Source organism: Rhinolophus sinicus, linkage group LG15, assembly GCF_036562045.2.
Source record: "Rhinolophus sinicus isolate RSC01 linkage group LG15, ASM3656204v1, whole genome shotgun sequence".
NCBI lineage: Eukaryota > Metazoa > Chordata > Mammalia > Chiroptera > Rhinolophidae > Rhinolophus > Rhinolophus sinicus.
In genome coordinates, this window is record NC_133764.1 from 1,021,634 (window position 1) to 1,038,066 (window position 16,433).

Consider the following 16,433-nt stretch of genomic DNA (forward strand, 5'->3'; position numbering starts at 1 on the left):
GGACATCAGCTTCAATCTGGTATATTCCAGCAGATGATAAGGCATGAGCAGCACTGACGAGTACAGAAGCCCAAATCAGAGAAGTCAGAGCCTTGGGTGTGGGTCTCCTTTGGGCTACCAACCTGACTAAGACCTCTAGGCTAGCTGCTGCTTGACATGTCAGTTTCCTCTATAAAATGCTGGCTTCCACTGAGCACCTGCCCCCTGCCGTGGTTTTCAGATGTTACTGCAAATGTTTACAATAACCTTCCAAAATAGGCTTCACCATCCCTCTCAAGGGATGAAAAAACTGAGGCTCAGAGAGGTCTAGGAGTTTGCCTGACTTCCCAGCTAGTGACGTACCCAGCTGGGGATTACGGAATAAAAACTGATTACTGCTGAGACGCTCTTGAAAAAGTCAGCCAAGTGAGTCCTTTCAGAAAGGAAAGATCAGCTTTTTGCCCTTCCTTAAGGTGTCAGAAAATTAAAAGGGACAACTTCAGGTGTTATTTTTGTCTTGAAAGTTAACAGTTTTTCAGATGTGGCAAAATCTGGGCCACAGTGAATTCTTATAATGGAAACTGTAACAGGTCAGCGCTGGGCTTCTATGTAGGTTTGTTACTTATTCAAAACTGCTGTAACATGTATCCTTTAAAAACAGAAACTTTGGGTTTTTTGCCCAATTGAGAACCCAAGATTTGTTAGGAGAGTTCTCTCTGCCACAGAATTGGGATTTGAATATAAAGGAGCAAAAGACCAGTTGAGAAATAGGTTGTTGAAAGCCTTTGGTTTTTCTCTCAGAAATTCCTCAATTTGAACCATCACGTTCACTAAACCCAGAGCACCCAGAGGGCGCCCCAAATGAGTTGTTTTAAGGAACTAAAATGAGCAGGGAATGAACTCAAACATGCCAGGCATTCTCCTGGTATCTAAGACGCACCGCTGTCTGTGCCCAGCTTCGTGGTAACCGTACCAGATGGAAATCTTTCTAAAGTGCCCTCTGCCTTTACTTCCTCCCTACAGCAGAGCAGGGCGGCCTCGTTTCACCTTTCCTGATGGTCAGGTCTCATTTAGTAGTAGTATTTCCCCCCAGCTTTATTGAAATGTTATTGACGTATAACACATATAAGCTTAAGACGTACAGTGTGATGATTTTATACACATGCATATTGCAAAATGACGACCACAGCGTTAGTTAACACCTCCATTCCCTCACATCATTTCCTTTTTGTGTGCGTGTGTGGTATTGATAGCATTTAAGATCTACTTTCCTAATAACTTAAAAGTGTGTACTACAGTGTTGTTAACTATAGTCACCATGCTATACATTCGATTCCCAGGACTTAACTCATGTTCTGGCTAGGAGTCTGTACCCTCTTACCGTCGTCTCTCCTCCCCCACCCCCAGCCCCGGGAACTGCCATTCTAGTCTCTCCTTCTATGAGTTCAGCATTGTAAGATTCTGTGTACAAGTGAGAACATACAATATTTGTCTATTTGTCTTTCGCTATCTGACTTATTTCACTCAGCATAATGACTTCAAGGTCCATCCATGTTGTCACAAAGACAAGATTTCCTTCCTTTTTATGGCTGAATATTTTCTTGTATATGGCATATACCACATTTTTTAATCCATTCTTTCGTCCATGGACACTTACGTTGTCTCCATGTCTTGGCTGTTGTGAATGATGCAGCAGTGAACAGGGGGCTGCAGATATCTTTTCGAGGTAGTGTTTTCCTTGTCTTCAAATAAATACCCAGAAGTAGGATCTCTGGGTCATATGCTGGTTCTAGTTTTATTTTTTGAGGAATCCTCATACTGTTTTCCATAGTGGCCACACCAATTTACATTCCCAACAAGAGTGCACAAGGGTTCCCTTTTCTCCACATCCTGGTGAACGCTTGCTGTCTTCTCCTTTTGATAACAGCCCTTCTAATAGATGTGAGGTGGTATCTCCTTGTGGTTTTGATTTGCATTTCCTTGACGATTAGTGATGTTGGGCATCTTTTCATGTATCTGTTGGCCATTTATATGTCTTCTTTGGGAAAACGTCTATTTAAATCCTTTGCCCATTTCTAAATAGAATTATTTTTTGGTTTTTTGGGTTTTTTGTTTGTTTGTTTGTTTGTTTTTTGCTATTACATTGTATAAGTTCCTTGTATATTTTATATGAACCACCTTCATTAGATAGGTGGTTTGCAAATATTTTCTCCCATTCTGTGGGTTGCCTTTTTATTTTCCTGACTGTTTCTTCTGTTGTGCAGAAGCTTTTTAGTTTGATGCAGTCCTACTTGTTTATTTTTGCTTTTGTTGCCTGTGCTTTTGGTGTCATATCAAAAAAATACTTTGCCAAGCTCACTGTCAAGGAGCTTTTTCCCTATGTTTTCTTTTAGTAGTTTTACAGTTTGGGACCTTATATTTAAGTCTTTAGTCCATTTTGCGGTAATTTTTGTAAGTGATATTAAGAAAGGGGTCTGATTACATTCTTTGCGTGTAGCGATCCAGTTTCCCAACACCATTTATTGGAGAGACTCTCCTTTCTTCCACTGAGTCTTCCTGGCTCCCTTGTCAAATATGAGTTGACCACATAGGCATGAGTTTATTTCTTGATTCTGTTCCATTGGTCTATGTGTCTATTTTTATGCCTGTACCATGCTGTTTTGATGACTGTAGCTTTGCAGTATAGTTTGAAATCAGGCAATGTGAGGCCTCCAGCTTTATTCTTCTTTCTCATGTTTGTTTTGGCTGTTCAGGGTTCTTTGTAGTTCCATATAACTTTTAGATTTGCCTTTTCTCTTTCTGTGAAATCTGTAGATAGCTTTGGGTAGTATGGACATTTTAACAATATTAATTTCTTCAATCCATGAACCCGGGATATCTTTCCATTTATTTGTGTGTTCTTCATTTTCTCTCATCAGTGTTTTATCATTTTTAGGGTGCAGATCTTTCACCGCCTTGATTAAATTTATTCCTAAGTATTTTATTTAATTTTCATTTTAGTGTCAGGTCTTCACTGCAAATCCAGCGATGCCTTTGGGGGACTTGTGAAATGTGCAGCTCCCTCCTCCCTACACCGAAAGCTCCAGCCTGGCACATGTTGTGGAGTCTCATGTCTGCTTTAAGGCTTCTCTGTCTTCGTCTTCACTTCTAGTAGTCGGTCTCAGTTTCCTGCTCGTTGTGGGCCCTTCCTCCCTTCATGTCTGTACACACCGAGATTGTTAATATTAGGTTGGTGCAAAAGTAATTGCGGTTTAAAAGGTTAAAAATAATTGCAAACACCCCGGTTACTTTTGCACCAACCTAATATTTACCCAAAAGAGGAGTTAGTCAGAGGTGCTGCAGGCTGTCTGCTTGGCCCTCGTGTGCGGACTGGGAACATCTGATCGCTTGGAGGCACTGATTGCTTCCTCTGTGGGCTTTGGCTGCATTCTGGAAAATTGCTGCTGTGTGTTTCCTGTCCTACAACCCACAGGGACAGATTTTCCACAGGCCTTTCTGGTACAATGGCTTAAAGTGGACCGCGGGGCTTCCCTCACTAGTCAGGGAGGGCCTCCTGCGTCTCCTGCTCTGCTCGGCTTTGGGGCGGCTCTGTAGCACATGCCACCTCTGTCCAGGCATTTCCAAGCCTTTGTGTCTGAGCCCCAGAGTTTCTGACTTTAAAGTCTGCTGCCAGGAAAGTGGAAGGATGTGCTCTCTGAGGGTGAGAAGTGCGTCCTGGCCGCCGCCGCCCGAGCTCGAGGGCAGAGCGTCCGCCACCCCGCCGCCTCGGGCGCCCTGCTCCTCTCTTCCCACGTGCTCTCCCGCCACACCTGCTCTCCCCAGCCTCCTGTCCTCCCTTCCCTCCTGCTCCTCATGGAGTAAAACATTCTTCCTGCCACCTGCCTGGGCCCCAGCAGCCCACTGCTTGCATAGGCTAAGTTAGGAGGAGGGTTTAGAGGATCCTAAAAAGAAGGGCGACTGAAGTCTTTGAGGGCAGGAACAGCCCCTGTGGTTCATCTTGGCAGCCTCTATGGGTCACTGTGAGAGGATGCCGGTTACCTCATGGTCACCTGGAGTCCAGCATAAGCAGAAGAAGAGAGGAAAACCTCAGCGGGCCGAGGATGCTGAGCTTTGGAGTCTTCCTGGGCAAGCCGAGCGGAGCCCAGAGCCTCCCCGGGGCAGACGGGGTGAGGAGGGAAGTGCTGAGTGGCGGAGCCCTGCCGGCCCAGGGCGATGTCCAGCTCTGGCCTCCGCCGCGAGCTCACTGGCGTCTCCAAGCCGCAGCTGCCTCATCTGTCCAATGAGAGGACAGATGAGGCAGATGAGCCACCTTTCAGGGCTATTTCAAGGACAAATGAGGGAACAAGAAGTGCTCCGCACGCTGCCTGTTGTCTCTTGCAGGGGAGCTGTCAGGGAGTGAAGGCCTCGCCGGAGGTGCAGAGACCACCACTCCAAGGAAGGGTGGTTGGGGTTCCCTCCTGCATCTGGCCCTGACCATCAGCTTTTTTCTGGGCCAGTTTCTTCACCTTTCTAAGCCTCCTAACGCTGAGAAAATGGGAACCTAAAATCCACTTAAAAGAGAATTAGTTGTAAGAATTGAATGCAGGTATATATAATGTGAAAGAATCCCTCACACTGAAGGTCAAGGTTAGGGACGTTTCTTTCTGACTGTGCTTTGACAAGGTAATGCCTAGTGGGTGAGCCCAGCCCTGTGGAAAGGCTGCATACGGAAACCGGTGGTCAGGTCAGTTTGGGCAAATGAGGATAACTGAGGCAGTCAGAGGTGTTCCCTGTTACTGGTGATGGACTTCCAAGGAGGTTTTCCCCAGTGGTCGACTGTGGCACTGGGGGTGCTGGCATGGGAAGGGCCGGGTAATCATATGGGTTGGTTTACAGAGAGCTAAGAAATTCAGAAAGCTGAGTTCAAGGCTGGAGAGACCCTCTAATTGATACCTCTGAGTTCCAGGGGGCCTTTCCCCCTTTACTCAAGTGTGTACCGTAGCCTTCTGAATGATAATTGTATTATCATAGTTCTCATTTACTGGCCCCTCCCCTGTGCAGGGCCACTGTGCTAGGTGCTTTAAACCTACTCTCTCATCCTCACTACAGTCCTGCAGGGGGTGTTCATGTGCCCACTTTACAGATGAGGAAGCCGAGGCCTAGACAATGTCCTGACCCATTCAGGGAGAAAGTGGTGGAGCTGAGATTTAAGCCCCCACTGGCCATCTGGCCAGAACCCACACATGCCATGCTTTTCTGAATGGTTAAGACCTGTGTGACTCATTTTTCCAGACAAAGAAGGAGAGGGCAGGGTTTGAAACGTACATGGGACCGTAAGGCTGACCGGCAGTGGAGGCCCACAAACCATTTATTCCGGGTGGGACTTTCTTTGTTATTATCAATTTTACTTGTAGAAGGGTTGTGAGTTGTGCGTGCGTGTGTGTGTGTGTGTGTGTGTGTGTTTGCTTCCTTCCTCACAGATAAGGGCTGATAACTCACTGGGTAATTCAGGCTGTCACAGCAGCCTTCACTTGTGACAGAGCGTATGTGCCATTGGCTAATGCCTCACATCCAGAAGCCCAGAGAGAGGAGTTAAAATGCTAATTTTCAGGGACCACTCAGTCATTTTGATCCCATTGAAACACCAGCATCTTTCTCATGCAAAACTGGTGCCTCAATTACCAACTAATTGCCTGAGTATTGTGCGGGGACTGGAGACTTCAGTCAGCAAGGGGCTGCCCTCATCGCCAGGAGTGAGAGAGCTAGAGGGTGAGGGTACCTGTGCCATTTAGGTTTGGCTGAAAGAAGACTGTTGGAAAGAATGATCTGGGGAAGGAAAGGGGGGTGGAAACTCGGCTGCCTCCAGTTCCCTGTGGCTCCCGGCTCCCACTGTGGTGACCTCTTTCCTTCCCTGCACATCAGGTGCTGGAGACGTGTGTGAAGAACTGTGGCCACCGCTTCCACATCCTCGTGGCCAGCCGAGATTTCATTGACAGTGTTCTGGTCAAAATCATCTCTCCCAAGAACAACCCTCCCACCATCGTACAGGACAAGGTGCTCGCTCTGATCCAGGTACGTCCGCTCCTCTTGGCCAGGTCCCTGGGGCAGAGTCAGGTGGGGTCTCTACTCAGGGAGTCCTCCTGCTTGCCCATCACGTGGGGAAAAGGATGGAGGCTTCTGGGGTTAGACATCTGTGCAAATACTTCATTTTTGCACTCATCCCACGGGAATGAAACCCTAAGCAGTGACTCTCCAGCCAGTTGACAGCCTTCACTGAAGTTTTCTGGGTACCTGGCCCTCTGCTGCCCACAGGTGGGGCCTTGACAGGCCTCTGAGCCATCAGGGACGACGTGGAGTAGGAAGGGCCATGTGAGAGCCATATCCAGGGCTGGTGAGTCACAGGGCAAGGGCCAGCTCTGGGTCAGATGGGAAGAGGGGAGCGATTCAGTGAGGCGGTGACATTTCTGCTGGACCCTGAGGATGATGAGGAGCTTGCTGGAAAGCTCAGAGTGTGGCAGTATCACAGGCAAAGACAGCAGCATGTGCAAAGGCCCAGAAGCACCAATAAGGGGTGGACACATTTGCGATGTATTCATTATAATTTCTATGTAACAAATTCCCCCCAAACTCAGCAGCTTCAAACAATAAATAGTTACTATCTCGTAGTTTCTGTGGGTCAGGAACTCAGGAGCAGGTCAGCTGGGTGATTCTGGCTTGGGAGCTCTCCTGAGGGTGCAGTTAAGATGTTGGCCGGGGTCGCCTCATGTGAAGGCTCGACTGGAGAAGCTCCTTCCCAGGTGGCCAACCCACATGGCTGTTGGCAAGCAGCCTCAGTTCCCGCCGACTATTGGTAGGAGGCCTGACTTTCTTGCCACGTGGACCTCTTGAGTATCCTTGTGACAAGACGGCTGGTTTTCTCTAGAGCAAGCGATCCAAGAGGGTGAGGGAGAAGCGGCAGCGCCTGTTGGGACCGGGTCTCAGAAGTCACACACCATCTTTTCAGCCTCAGTTTGTTTGTTAGAAGGGAGTCACCAGGTTCATCTTCAAAAGTAGAGGAATTAAGCTGCACCTCTTAAGGAGAAGAGGATGGAGAGCAGAATATAATGAAGAATGTCCGGGGCCAGGAAATGAGGCCAGGAGGATGGTCAGGGCTTGTGGGCCACATAGACCGAGGAGTTGGTGCTTCGTCCTTCAGGCCGTGAGGAGCCATTGAATATGCCTGAGCTGGATGCACCGTCAGAGCTAGACTTTAGACAGAGCGCCCAGGGACAGAGTAGAAGGCACAGATGTCAGGAAGCACATCTAATGTGGGGTGATTCGTGCCGTGGTGGAGGAGAGAGAAGCACCTGCAGAAGCCAAGAGCAGAGGTGAGACCGAGCCAGCGTGGGAGTGGAGCCGAAAAGGCAGGGCGGTGTGACCAAGGGTGGCGCCGAGGCCGGGGAGCAGAGAGGGGCGCGAGTCAGCGAGCCTACAGGCTTTGTCCTTTTCACCTGCACCTTCTACCTGCACATCATCCCCAGCTCTTGGGGCAGGTGACTCCTCTCCATCATTCAGACAGCCCTCAGGCCTCCCACCACGGGTTACAGCGCACACCACGCATTCTGTCTCTTCAGTCACCCTCTTTTATGGGCTTCAAGTGCTTCCTGCTCACTTTCTGTCATCCGCCTCACTCAGCTCCCTGAGAACCCGGGGGCTTCTATCCTCAGGCAGCGGACTGTGGAGTCGGTGTTCAGTAAGTTGTTTTTCTTAATGAACGGATGAATGTAGTTGCTGAAGCTCAAAGACAGGGAGGAGTGTGGATGACAGCAGCGCCCGCTCCCATGCTTCCTGGGTAGTGCCCATTCCTTCCTCCTGCCCCCGGGCATCTCTCTCTCTCTCTCTCTCTCAAACACACACACACACACACACACACACACACACACACATCACCTCACCCACTACCCTCCCCACCCCATCTGCACCCCAACAGCCCCTCATTCTGGGACTCCCCAGTACACTCTTCTGCCTCATCAGCCCCAGTATTTGATGTCAGGGAAATGAATAGTGGCTTTTTCTCACAAAAGATGGGCCATCCCAACCTGAACTGTGCAAGCTGCAATGGCCGCAGGCAAGGTCTGTCTGGGGTCAGATTTGGACAGAGCACTTGCTGTGAGCAGGCCTGGTGGGTGGGTGGCTGCCAGGGTCCTTATCTGTGCTTGCTTCCCCTGCACACTGTGCGGGGATCCCGGCTGGGGGCAAAGGCTGCACTGGCTGTGGCCGGTGGCTCTCATCCCCAGGGCTCTCACCAGCCCTGTACACCCTGCCCTCACCTCCGCAGCTCTCCTGTCACTGTCATTACCTCTTCCCAGCACTGCGTCGACTCACTATGTAACCTGGGCAGGTATTTTGACTTCTGTGGGCTTCTACCTCCTTATCTGCATTCCTGCCTGTCTACTCCCAGCGGGGGGTCTGTGAGGTCCTACCCGTGTTCTGAGGACGCCCCCTGCTGGCCTGGCCGGGACCGAGCAGGATGGGCCTCCAGGGCCTCACAGGCTCCTTCCTGGACCAATCTCCCTGGACCATCTGGAAAAACGCAAGACTTTAGGTGGGGTGCTTTCAGGAGGGCTTGCTGACCTCCCGGGGAGAGCTCTTCCTGTCCAGGTTGCACCGCCTGTCCAACTTCCTCAAGATTTTCCTCTTTTGCCGTGACTAACCAACACCGAAAAGCAGGCAGCCTTCGGAGCGAGCAGGTGGCTTGGCTTCTGTAACGGCTAAAGGACAGCCAGGATCAGCCTTTTCTTTTCTTTTACTTTTCACTGAATCATACACATATACAGGAAATCGCGTACTAAAAAAGTATATACAACTTGATAAATTGTTACAAACTGAACACACCCTTGTAACCAGCCCCTATGTTGTAAAGCAGAATATGACCCACCCCCAAAAGCCCCACACCCGGGATGACCACCGCCTGCCTTCTCACCGAGTGGATGGGTTCTCCTGTTCTTGAGCTTCGTCTGTGTGGCCTCTGCACACGCGCTGTGTCGTGTCTGTGAGTCTGGCCTTGCTGCGTTTGCAGGCCTCGCCTCATCGCAGGCTGTCCCGGGGCTCACATCTCTGCTGGGTCTTCTGGGTGAACCCACCAGTTGATCTGTCTCTCCCACTGTCGGGGGACACTTGTGTTTTCAGGTTTAGGCCATTATGAAAAACGCTGCTTTGAGCATGTAGCACGTGTCTTTAGGTGAGCATACGTATTCATTTTTATTGGGTATACAGTAAGTCTAATGTGTGGAACTGCCATCTGCATTGGGCAAAACTGGTTGAATATTAGCCACTTCATGTGGTTCAGCCCAATCCCGAGGTGAAATTGCTGGGTGGGGGGGCACGCCTGGTGGCAGTGGCGGTCTCAGCGCTGTTCTCTCCCACCGGCATGGGTTTCCGCCGCTTCACATCGTCACCAACACACGGTATCTTCACGCAGCCCACCTGATGAGTACACAGAGGTCCTGCATCCTGGCAACCTTCTTTAATCCCTTTGAGAAAGAAGGTGATTTTTATTGACAGGTTGACATACTAGCTCTTTTATTGACACACTGGCTCTCTTGCCAGCCTATGAATGGCAGCAGGATCTCATATAAATACAGCTAGACTGCAGAGAGGTCCAGCTAAGTCTGTGGGTGCCGGAGCCGTGAGGGTCTCTTCACCATCGTCATTCTCAGGACATTTCTTGGTGCTTCGGAGCCCAGTGTTGGGAAGTGGAGTTGGGTCAGTCCTAGCTTCCTGTTCTCAGGGAGTTCTGGGTGCATTTACCCGACTCAGGTGTGAGGGCTCAGGGGCCTACCCCGCAGTGGGCGTTTGCCCTGTCTCCCTCATAGCATGGGAGGAGATATGTTGAGAGCGGAGCAGCCTTACAGGCAGCCGCCACCTCTCTCTCTCCCAGTCTGAACTTCCTGCAACTTTTAGCTTTGCCCTACTCGTGCTCCCATGGCTGGCCTTGGCTGCATTCCTGTCTGTTTCCTCGCGGCGAGTCGCATTTGTTGGGAAGACAAGGTTGCTCCGAGTCTGTGCCGTCCCTCAGCCTTCCGCTGAAATGGTTTTCAGGAGCGGAAATGACGTCATCCTGGCAGAGGACCCTCGTGGCGCTCAGGCCTCTCCTGCTTCTCTCCCTCACTTGAGCCCCCCCCTTCGCCCCCGCTGTGCCCCAGCAATAGAATCTAAAAATACTCTCTTTCCACTGAAGGTTTTTCTTTCCACTGAAGAAAGCGAGCTGATGGAGGTGTTATGTTCTTGGAAGGTGTCAGAGGCCTGGTGGCCCGGCCCTTGGCCACTTTCCGTGTGGACGGGTGGCTCTCTGGCGACCCTGTCCCTGGGAACAGGAAGTCTGGCCCAGGAGCAGAAGCCTCCTTTTGTCCAAAGAACAGAACCATAGTTTAAATCGGTAATTGTTTATTGATCTGAAATTTGATGATTCAAAACTTGTTTCTGTCAAAACAGAAACGAATAGGATATGGTTCACGTTTGTGTGAGGTTTTAGTCTGCGGTTTGGTGTACAATCCAAAGGAACGAAGGCGATGAAAGCATGACTTGCTCTCACCTCTGTGTTTTTTTCTCCTCATTAGACTTTCCTCTGGGTCTTTTAACCCCCTAACGCTGTGGGCACAGGCAGAGAAAGGGAGAGTTACATAAAGAGCAGTGAGGTGGCTACTCGGTTATTCACCAGCCAGCACCTGTGACAGGGACCTGATAGAGGCTGCCAGCACTGACGTGTCACTCTGCTTTCTGAAAGGGCAGCCTGCCAGCACCACCTCTGTGGCTTCCTGGCTTCAGGATGGGGACCCAGAGCGAACCAGACCTCCTAAGGTTTTCCATCTTTCCCCTGGAGTGGATTCTCCATTCTCAGCTGGGTCAGCTGTCTAGAGGGGTTTCTGCTTTATCACTATCACCTCAGTCTGTTGACAGCCGAAGTGGCCATCTTCCTCTGTCCCCTGAAGTATGACAATAAGGATGCTTAGTAACCGTGAGGACTGAATTCATTCTAACTTGACAAATGCTGACTGACTGGTTTCTCTGTGCAAGGGCGAAACTCAGTGTGTGCCTTCAAAGGTGTGACGTTGGGAAAGAAGACAGGAACACAGTATTTGAGCACCGTCCCAGGAAGATGCTAGAGGGACACAGCATCTCTGGCTTTCTCCTACTTCTGTGTTTCTACATATGACTGTTCCTTTAAAGGCGCCCCTCCCCCACGCCCCATTCCCCTGTTGGCGTCAGAATCGGTAGAAAATGTTGCCATTAACATATGTTCTGTTAGCAGCCACCTCACCAAATTGCAGTGGGGTTCCATACAGGGGTTGCAACAGTGGCAGTGGGAAGGGTGTGCATTAGCCAAGACTGCTTGGTTGTAAATAACAGATGCCAACTCCAGGTCTCCTAGGCTGTTTGTCATGACAAGGTAGGGCTTTCCAGAACCCTGGAGTGTGACTGGGCCTGGGGAAGGGACAGAAAGGACCAGGAAAACCCTCCAGATCTTCTGTATGTGTACTGCTCTCAGCACATGAGCTGCAGCTTTCCGAGTGCACAGGTCCTGAACTGGCACGTGGCTGCCTCCCAGGGCTCGAATCGCTAGAGGACAGTTTCACCTAAGCAGAGAGCAGCGCAGCAGGCCCGGGCCCAGCTCCTAGGAGAAGAAGCTGATTGGCCCAACTTAGGATGTGTATTTCCCCTCCCCTCCCAGTGCTGGGGGTTGGGGGGGTGGCAGGAAGGGGCTGTTGACTCCCTGACTGGGCAGATACCACGAGAATTATCCACTGACTGGAGAGAAGAATGATGGCTCTTTAATCTTCATTCTTCGTATCTCATATTTAGCTGGGATGCAGAGCGAGATGAATTAAAGGGGCTGTTTGTCCTCCCATGGAAGTAGAGGCCTCAAGGGGCACCCGGAAGGACCGTTGTGCTTTTTTCTCCCCAGCTGCCCACAGGAGGCTGTGAAACTAGTCTTAGACACTCCAGTTTAGGCCCTAAACTTAAATGCTAATAGTGCATTTTGAAGCTGGAGTCACAGGACCCAGCTGGAGTTTGAACCAGGTAGCTTCAGCCAAAGCAGCTGGGGGAGGACAGGGCCCCGGGGCACTCACCAAGGGCAGGCCTCCTGCGGGGCTGCCCTCCAGCTGGTTCCACACGGCTCCCCCAGGCCCTTCCTCCCCACCGAGACTCCAGAAGGCAGTGTTGGCCAAGAGGGGCTGTCCTGATGCTGGCGTTTAGTCCCTGAGTATGCAAATTAAGTGTGTGCATCGAGGGAGCTGGGCTGCCGGTAATGCTTGTAGTAAGTGAGATGCGGCAGTCGTAATTAACAAGGCTTTTTGGAAACTGACCTTTTCACTTCAAATGGGTCTGCTGGTTAGAGATAGAGTTTCCATGGCTGCCTCAGGATTGGTTGGAATGCGTTGCTGGAGCCAGAGAGGCAGTTAAATGCTTGAGACAACAGAATTGGCAACAGAACCGCGGGCGCCAGAGGCTCTGCCTTCTCTGGGTAGGTATGGTGACGGGGACAGCTTGAAGAACTGGGCCCCGTTTTGGGGGAGCCCTTTGGCTATATTTCTTTTTTAAAAAAATAATTCTGTAACTTCTAAAGAACAGAATATATTTTTTTTAATTTTCTAAGACTTTCATTAATCAATGATAAGTAGCAATCTATTCATATTTTAGTTTTTTCTTCTCTGTTGCTTTTTCATGTAAGGGAATCTAGTGGTCATGCTTTCCAGTGGATTCGTCCGTGTGGGCACGTGTGCCTTGACATTGCGGGCAGCACGGGTCCTCCCATCCCAGGGGACGGGCTGGGCTAGGCTTTAACGTTGTCTCACCTACTGAGGAAACCGAGTGTCGCCTTTCTTCCCGCTCACACATCACTTTCTCCTGTCCCTTCTGCTCAGCTTGCCTACGGTTCCTGCCTCCCCTGAGGAGAGCTCTGCAGAGCAGAGGGCAGGGGTGACCGTGCTTGTAGACCCGAGGCCGATGGCAGCCGGGGACACGGCGCCAAGGCGTCTGCTTCTCACCCTTCAGCTAAACATCACCAGGAAGTGGTTTCCTTGCATCAGGGGGATGCCAGCGTTTTAGGGTGCACCACAGCCCTCGGGTGTTATTCTGTCTCTTCTCCAGGGAAATACTACGTGCTGATTTAAGTTGTGTGTTTTGTTCACGCTCAGCAGCTCCCTTGAAAACCAAGATTGTGCTGCATCGTGGCAGAACTGGCTGGAGAGGAGCACGATACGTTTGGGCAGCGCTATGTGCGTTCGCGTGCAGGAGAGCGTTGGCCTCTGAGGGAACCTGGGCTGCTTTGGGTTTTCAAGCAGCGAGACAGCCTTTGGTGAGAAACGCTTCCTAACAGGCCTGTTTTGTCCTCCAGGCGTGGGCTGATGCCTTTCGAAGCAGCCCTGACCTCACAGGCGTGGTGCACATATATGAGGAGCTGAAAAGGAAAGGCGTCGAGTTTCCCATGGCGGATTTGGACGCTCTGTCTCCCATACACACACCACAGCGGGTAAGCTTCCAGCTGGCATTTTCTGGAAAGACCTATTGCAAAACAGGCAAGCCACTACCACCGCCCTTCTGCTGCTCCATTTGAATTATTCAGCTTGTCATCATGCTTCCTGAAAGCTCCAGGGCATTTCTTTTTAATAACAAGGGGAATGCAGGAGTGAGACAGCTGGTTGACTGGTGATTAAGTGGCAGCAGTGTCTCCCCCCAGTTCTCATCCTGCCTGTGGAGGAATAGAATAGAGGGATCAGTTCAGACGTTTTCATGGAAATGGCGGCTTGGGTGGAGCCATCCTGTGAGGGTCATTAACAGCTGCTTTGCAGAGGCTCAGGAATCCGGCGTGGGGGTGCCAGCATCCCCCTTTGACAGCACTAGAGCTCCTCAGCGTTGGCATGCAGAGCAGCTGACGTCACTGAGCATGGCGCAGAGAGCAGTTTGGGGTTTTTTCAGCTGTACAAGTGAATCAGATGCATCTAAATGGGTCTAAAATTCATTTTGAGCAACGAGTTCAGCGTCAGCCTAGACACCCTTGGATTCCATCAGCCTTGGGATGCAAAGCCCGTGGAAGGTCCGTTTAGATGTCTCTTGCTGAAGCTCTTACACAGGGGCAGCTCTGTGCTTCAGAATTAGAAGCCTGCCGGCGACGACGTCCGTCCTTTTCCGGGGAAGCTAGCACGTACCTCTGCCGGCTGGGAGCAGCCCTGGCCGGCCGGGGCAGAGAGAGCCAGCAGCTGCAGGGCTCATCTGAGCACACTGCCTGGCCCCACTGGCCCATCTGTGAAGCAGGGTGAGAAGGACGGCGTGCCTGTGCGGTCTGTCGCGGGGACACAGCTCATTAATGCTGAGGAGGCTCGGCGGTGCCCAGAGGGAAAGCACCAGGAATCATACTTCCACAGCAGTGTTTTCACTCCGGTGCCTCCAAGCCACTCACTCTGTGTGGAACAAGCACATAACCTGTCTTTTTCTTCTAATAACGACACAGAACAGTATTGTTGTCCCTATAATTACAACGAACATTCCGTAAATTGCATAATTACTATTTATATTTGTCTCCTTGTAAAGACCAAAATGGAATCTTCTGGTACCAAACAAGGTTTCACGAGTAGCAAGACTTAATAGCAGCACCCCTCTGTTGGGTCCTTGGGTGGGCCCCATAATGGGAACCACGAGCAGCGCTCTCCCCGAGTGCTCTCGCTGCTGCCTTCGGAGCAGAGGGAAGAGCCACTGGTAGCTCCCCCCTCAGATGGAGAGACTGGGGGCGGAGAGCGTCCTCAAGCATCACAGGCCAGCAGAAAAGTGGGGCCCCCGCCTCCCTGCAGGCAGCTGTGGTGCGCAGGGCCGTGCTGGGTGGGGCAGGTGCCAGGCCCAGTTGCACAGGCCGCCCAAGTGAACGGAGGACTTTGTTGTTGCCATGCCAGAGTGTCCCTGAAGTGGATCCAGCCGCCACCATGCCCAGGTCCCAGTCGCAGCAGAGGACGAGTGCCGGCTCCTACTCCTCGCCGCCTCCTGCTCCCTACTCCGCTCCGCAGGCCCCAGCTCTGAGTGTGACTGGCCCCATCACAGCCAACTCAGAACAGGTACTTGCATACTTCCAGGCCACAGGCGAGCCAGCCGACTGTCCCCATCCACCCTTCCAGGGGACACGCACAGAGGCCTCCCAGACGAATGACACGCAAATGGAAGGTCCGAGCCCCCACTCCGAGGGGGACTCACAGTCAAGTAAGGGACACAGGTGGAAAGTCACTCAGGACAGCGTGGTCATGCTGTGGCGGGAGCAGACCCGCCGCTCTGAGCCCAGCGGTGAGCCCAGCGGTGAGCAGTGCCTGGAAGGCAACCCTGGGAGCTGACGAGGGCCTTGCCGGCCACGTGTGATCCAGAGGCGCAGGGGAGTGTGGCTCTGGGAACACCAGGTGGAAGGTTCAGAGGGAGGTGCAGGTGCAGGGTCCAGGTGGGGAGGAAATGGTGGCAGCAGGTGAGGCCCAGGCACGGGAATGGAGTTGAGTTGTGAAAAGCCTTAGTGTGTCCTTGTGTGTCATGCAGAGATGTTTTGATTTATCCTGTGAGAGCTGTCAGCCATCAGAGGCCGGTGACCCGATCAGCAGGGCAGAGGCCACAGGCCATGGCAGGGAGGCCTTCAGGAAGCGCTCTTCCTGCCTTTATCCCAAACACCGCCTCCTTCCCTGAGTAATTTCCTGAGATGCTAATGCCGGTTAACCCCAAGCTGGGTATTTTTAGATGAGTTGTGGAGACTGGTCTTTCGGTGAATCTCTAGAATTTCCATTCATTAAAATTTGAGAATTGGTCAGACTTGAAAAAAAAAAAATCTGTCCAATGTTTGCAGTTTTAAAGTCTTTATTTAATATCTGTGACAATGTCATCATTACAGAACCTCATTTAAACAGAGGGGTCAGGCGCTTCTCTCTGGTTAACGAGGTGTTGTGCCAGGGCCCCACCTCTCGGTGCTCTGCCGGGTCCAGGAGGGAGTACGGTTGGACAGTCAGACCAGCCTGGACCGTCTCCACTCTGCTGCTCACTAGGAGGCATTGGCCAGGTCACTTAGCCTCAGTCTTCCTGTCAGTAGAATGGGGCAGTAATCCTTCCCTCTCACCACGTGGGGCAGTCACGGGCCTGTGATAATCACCCAAGTGCTGTGTGCACTGCTGGGGTGGGGGTGCTGGAATGCAGGGCTCACATTAATTGTGGGCCTCACTTCCCTGCACTCTCCCTTTGTCATTACCCACAATGGCCAGGGAGCTCTGGGGAAGACTGTCTCCGGCTCCAGGCTCTGCTCCCATGGGCAGAACTGTGCTGTCTTCTGTTAAAAGGGAAGGTGAACATTTTTGAAGGGGGATGGCCACTGAGACCCCCTGCCAACTCGCCCAGTGTGCGTGGGAGCCTGGGAGAAGCCCTCCCAGCAGCCAGCAGAGTTGAGAGGAGGGTTTGGAGTGAAAATTTTCCCCCGAGGG

The 16,433-nt window shown here is 51.5% G+C and overlaps 1 protein-coding gene across 8 annotated transcripts in view; it reads left to right on the forward strand.

Annotated features, from left to right (window-relative positions):
• TOM1L2 (target of myb1 like 2 membrane trafficking protein) overlaps window positions 1–16,433 on the forward strand; it is a 109,922-nt gene that overhangs the window by 62,878 nt on the left and 30,611 nt on the right. For all 8 annotated transcript variants that reach the window (XR_002139386.2, XM_019753739.2, XM_074320044.1 and 5 more), the window contains exons 4-6: window positions 5,881–6,030; window positions 13,337–13,471; window positions 14,886–15,044. Coding sequence is in view for 7 of the 8 variants with exons in the window: in XM_019753739.2 (XP_019609298.1) it covers window positions 5,881–6,030; window positions 13,337–13,471; window positions 14,886–15,044 (444 nt within the window). In the remaining variant the exon portion in view is untranslated. The remainder of the gene's footprint in view (window positions 1–5,880; window positions 6,031–13,336; window positions 13,472–14,885; window positions 15,045–16,433) is intronic.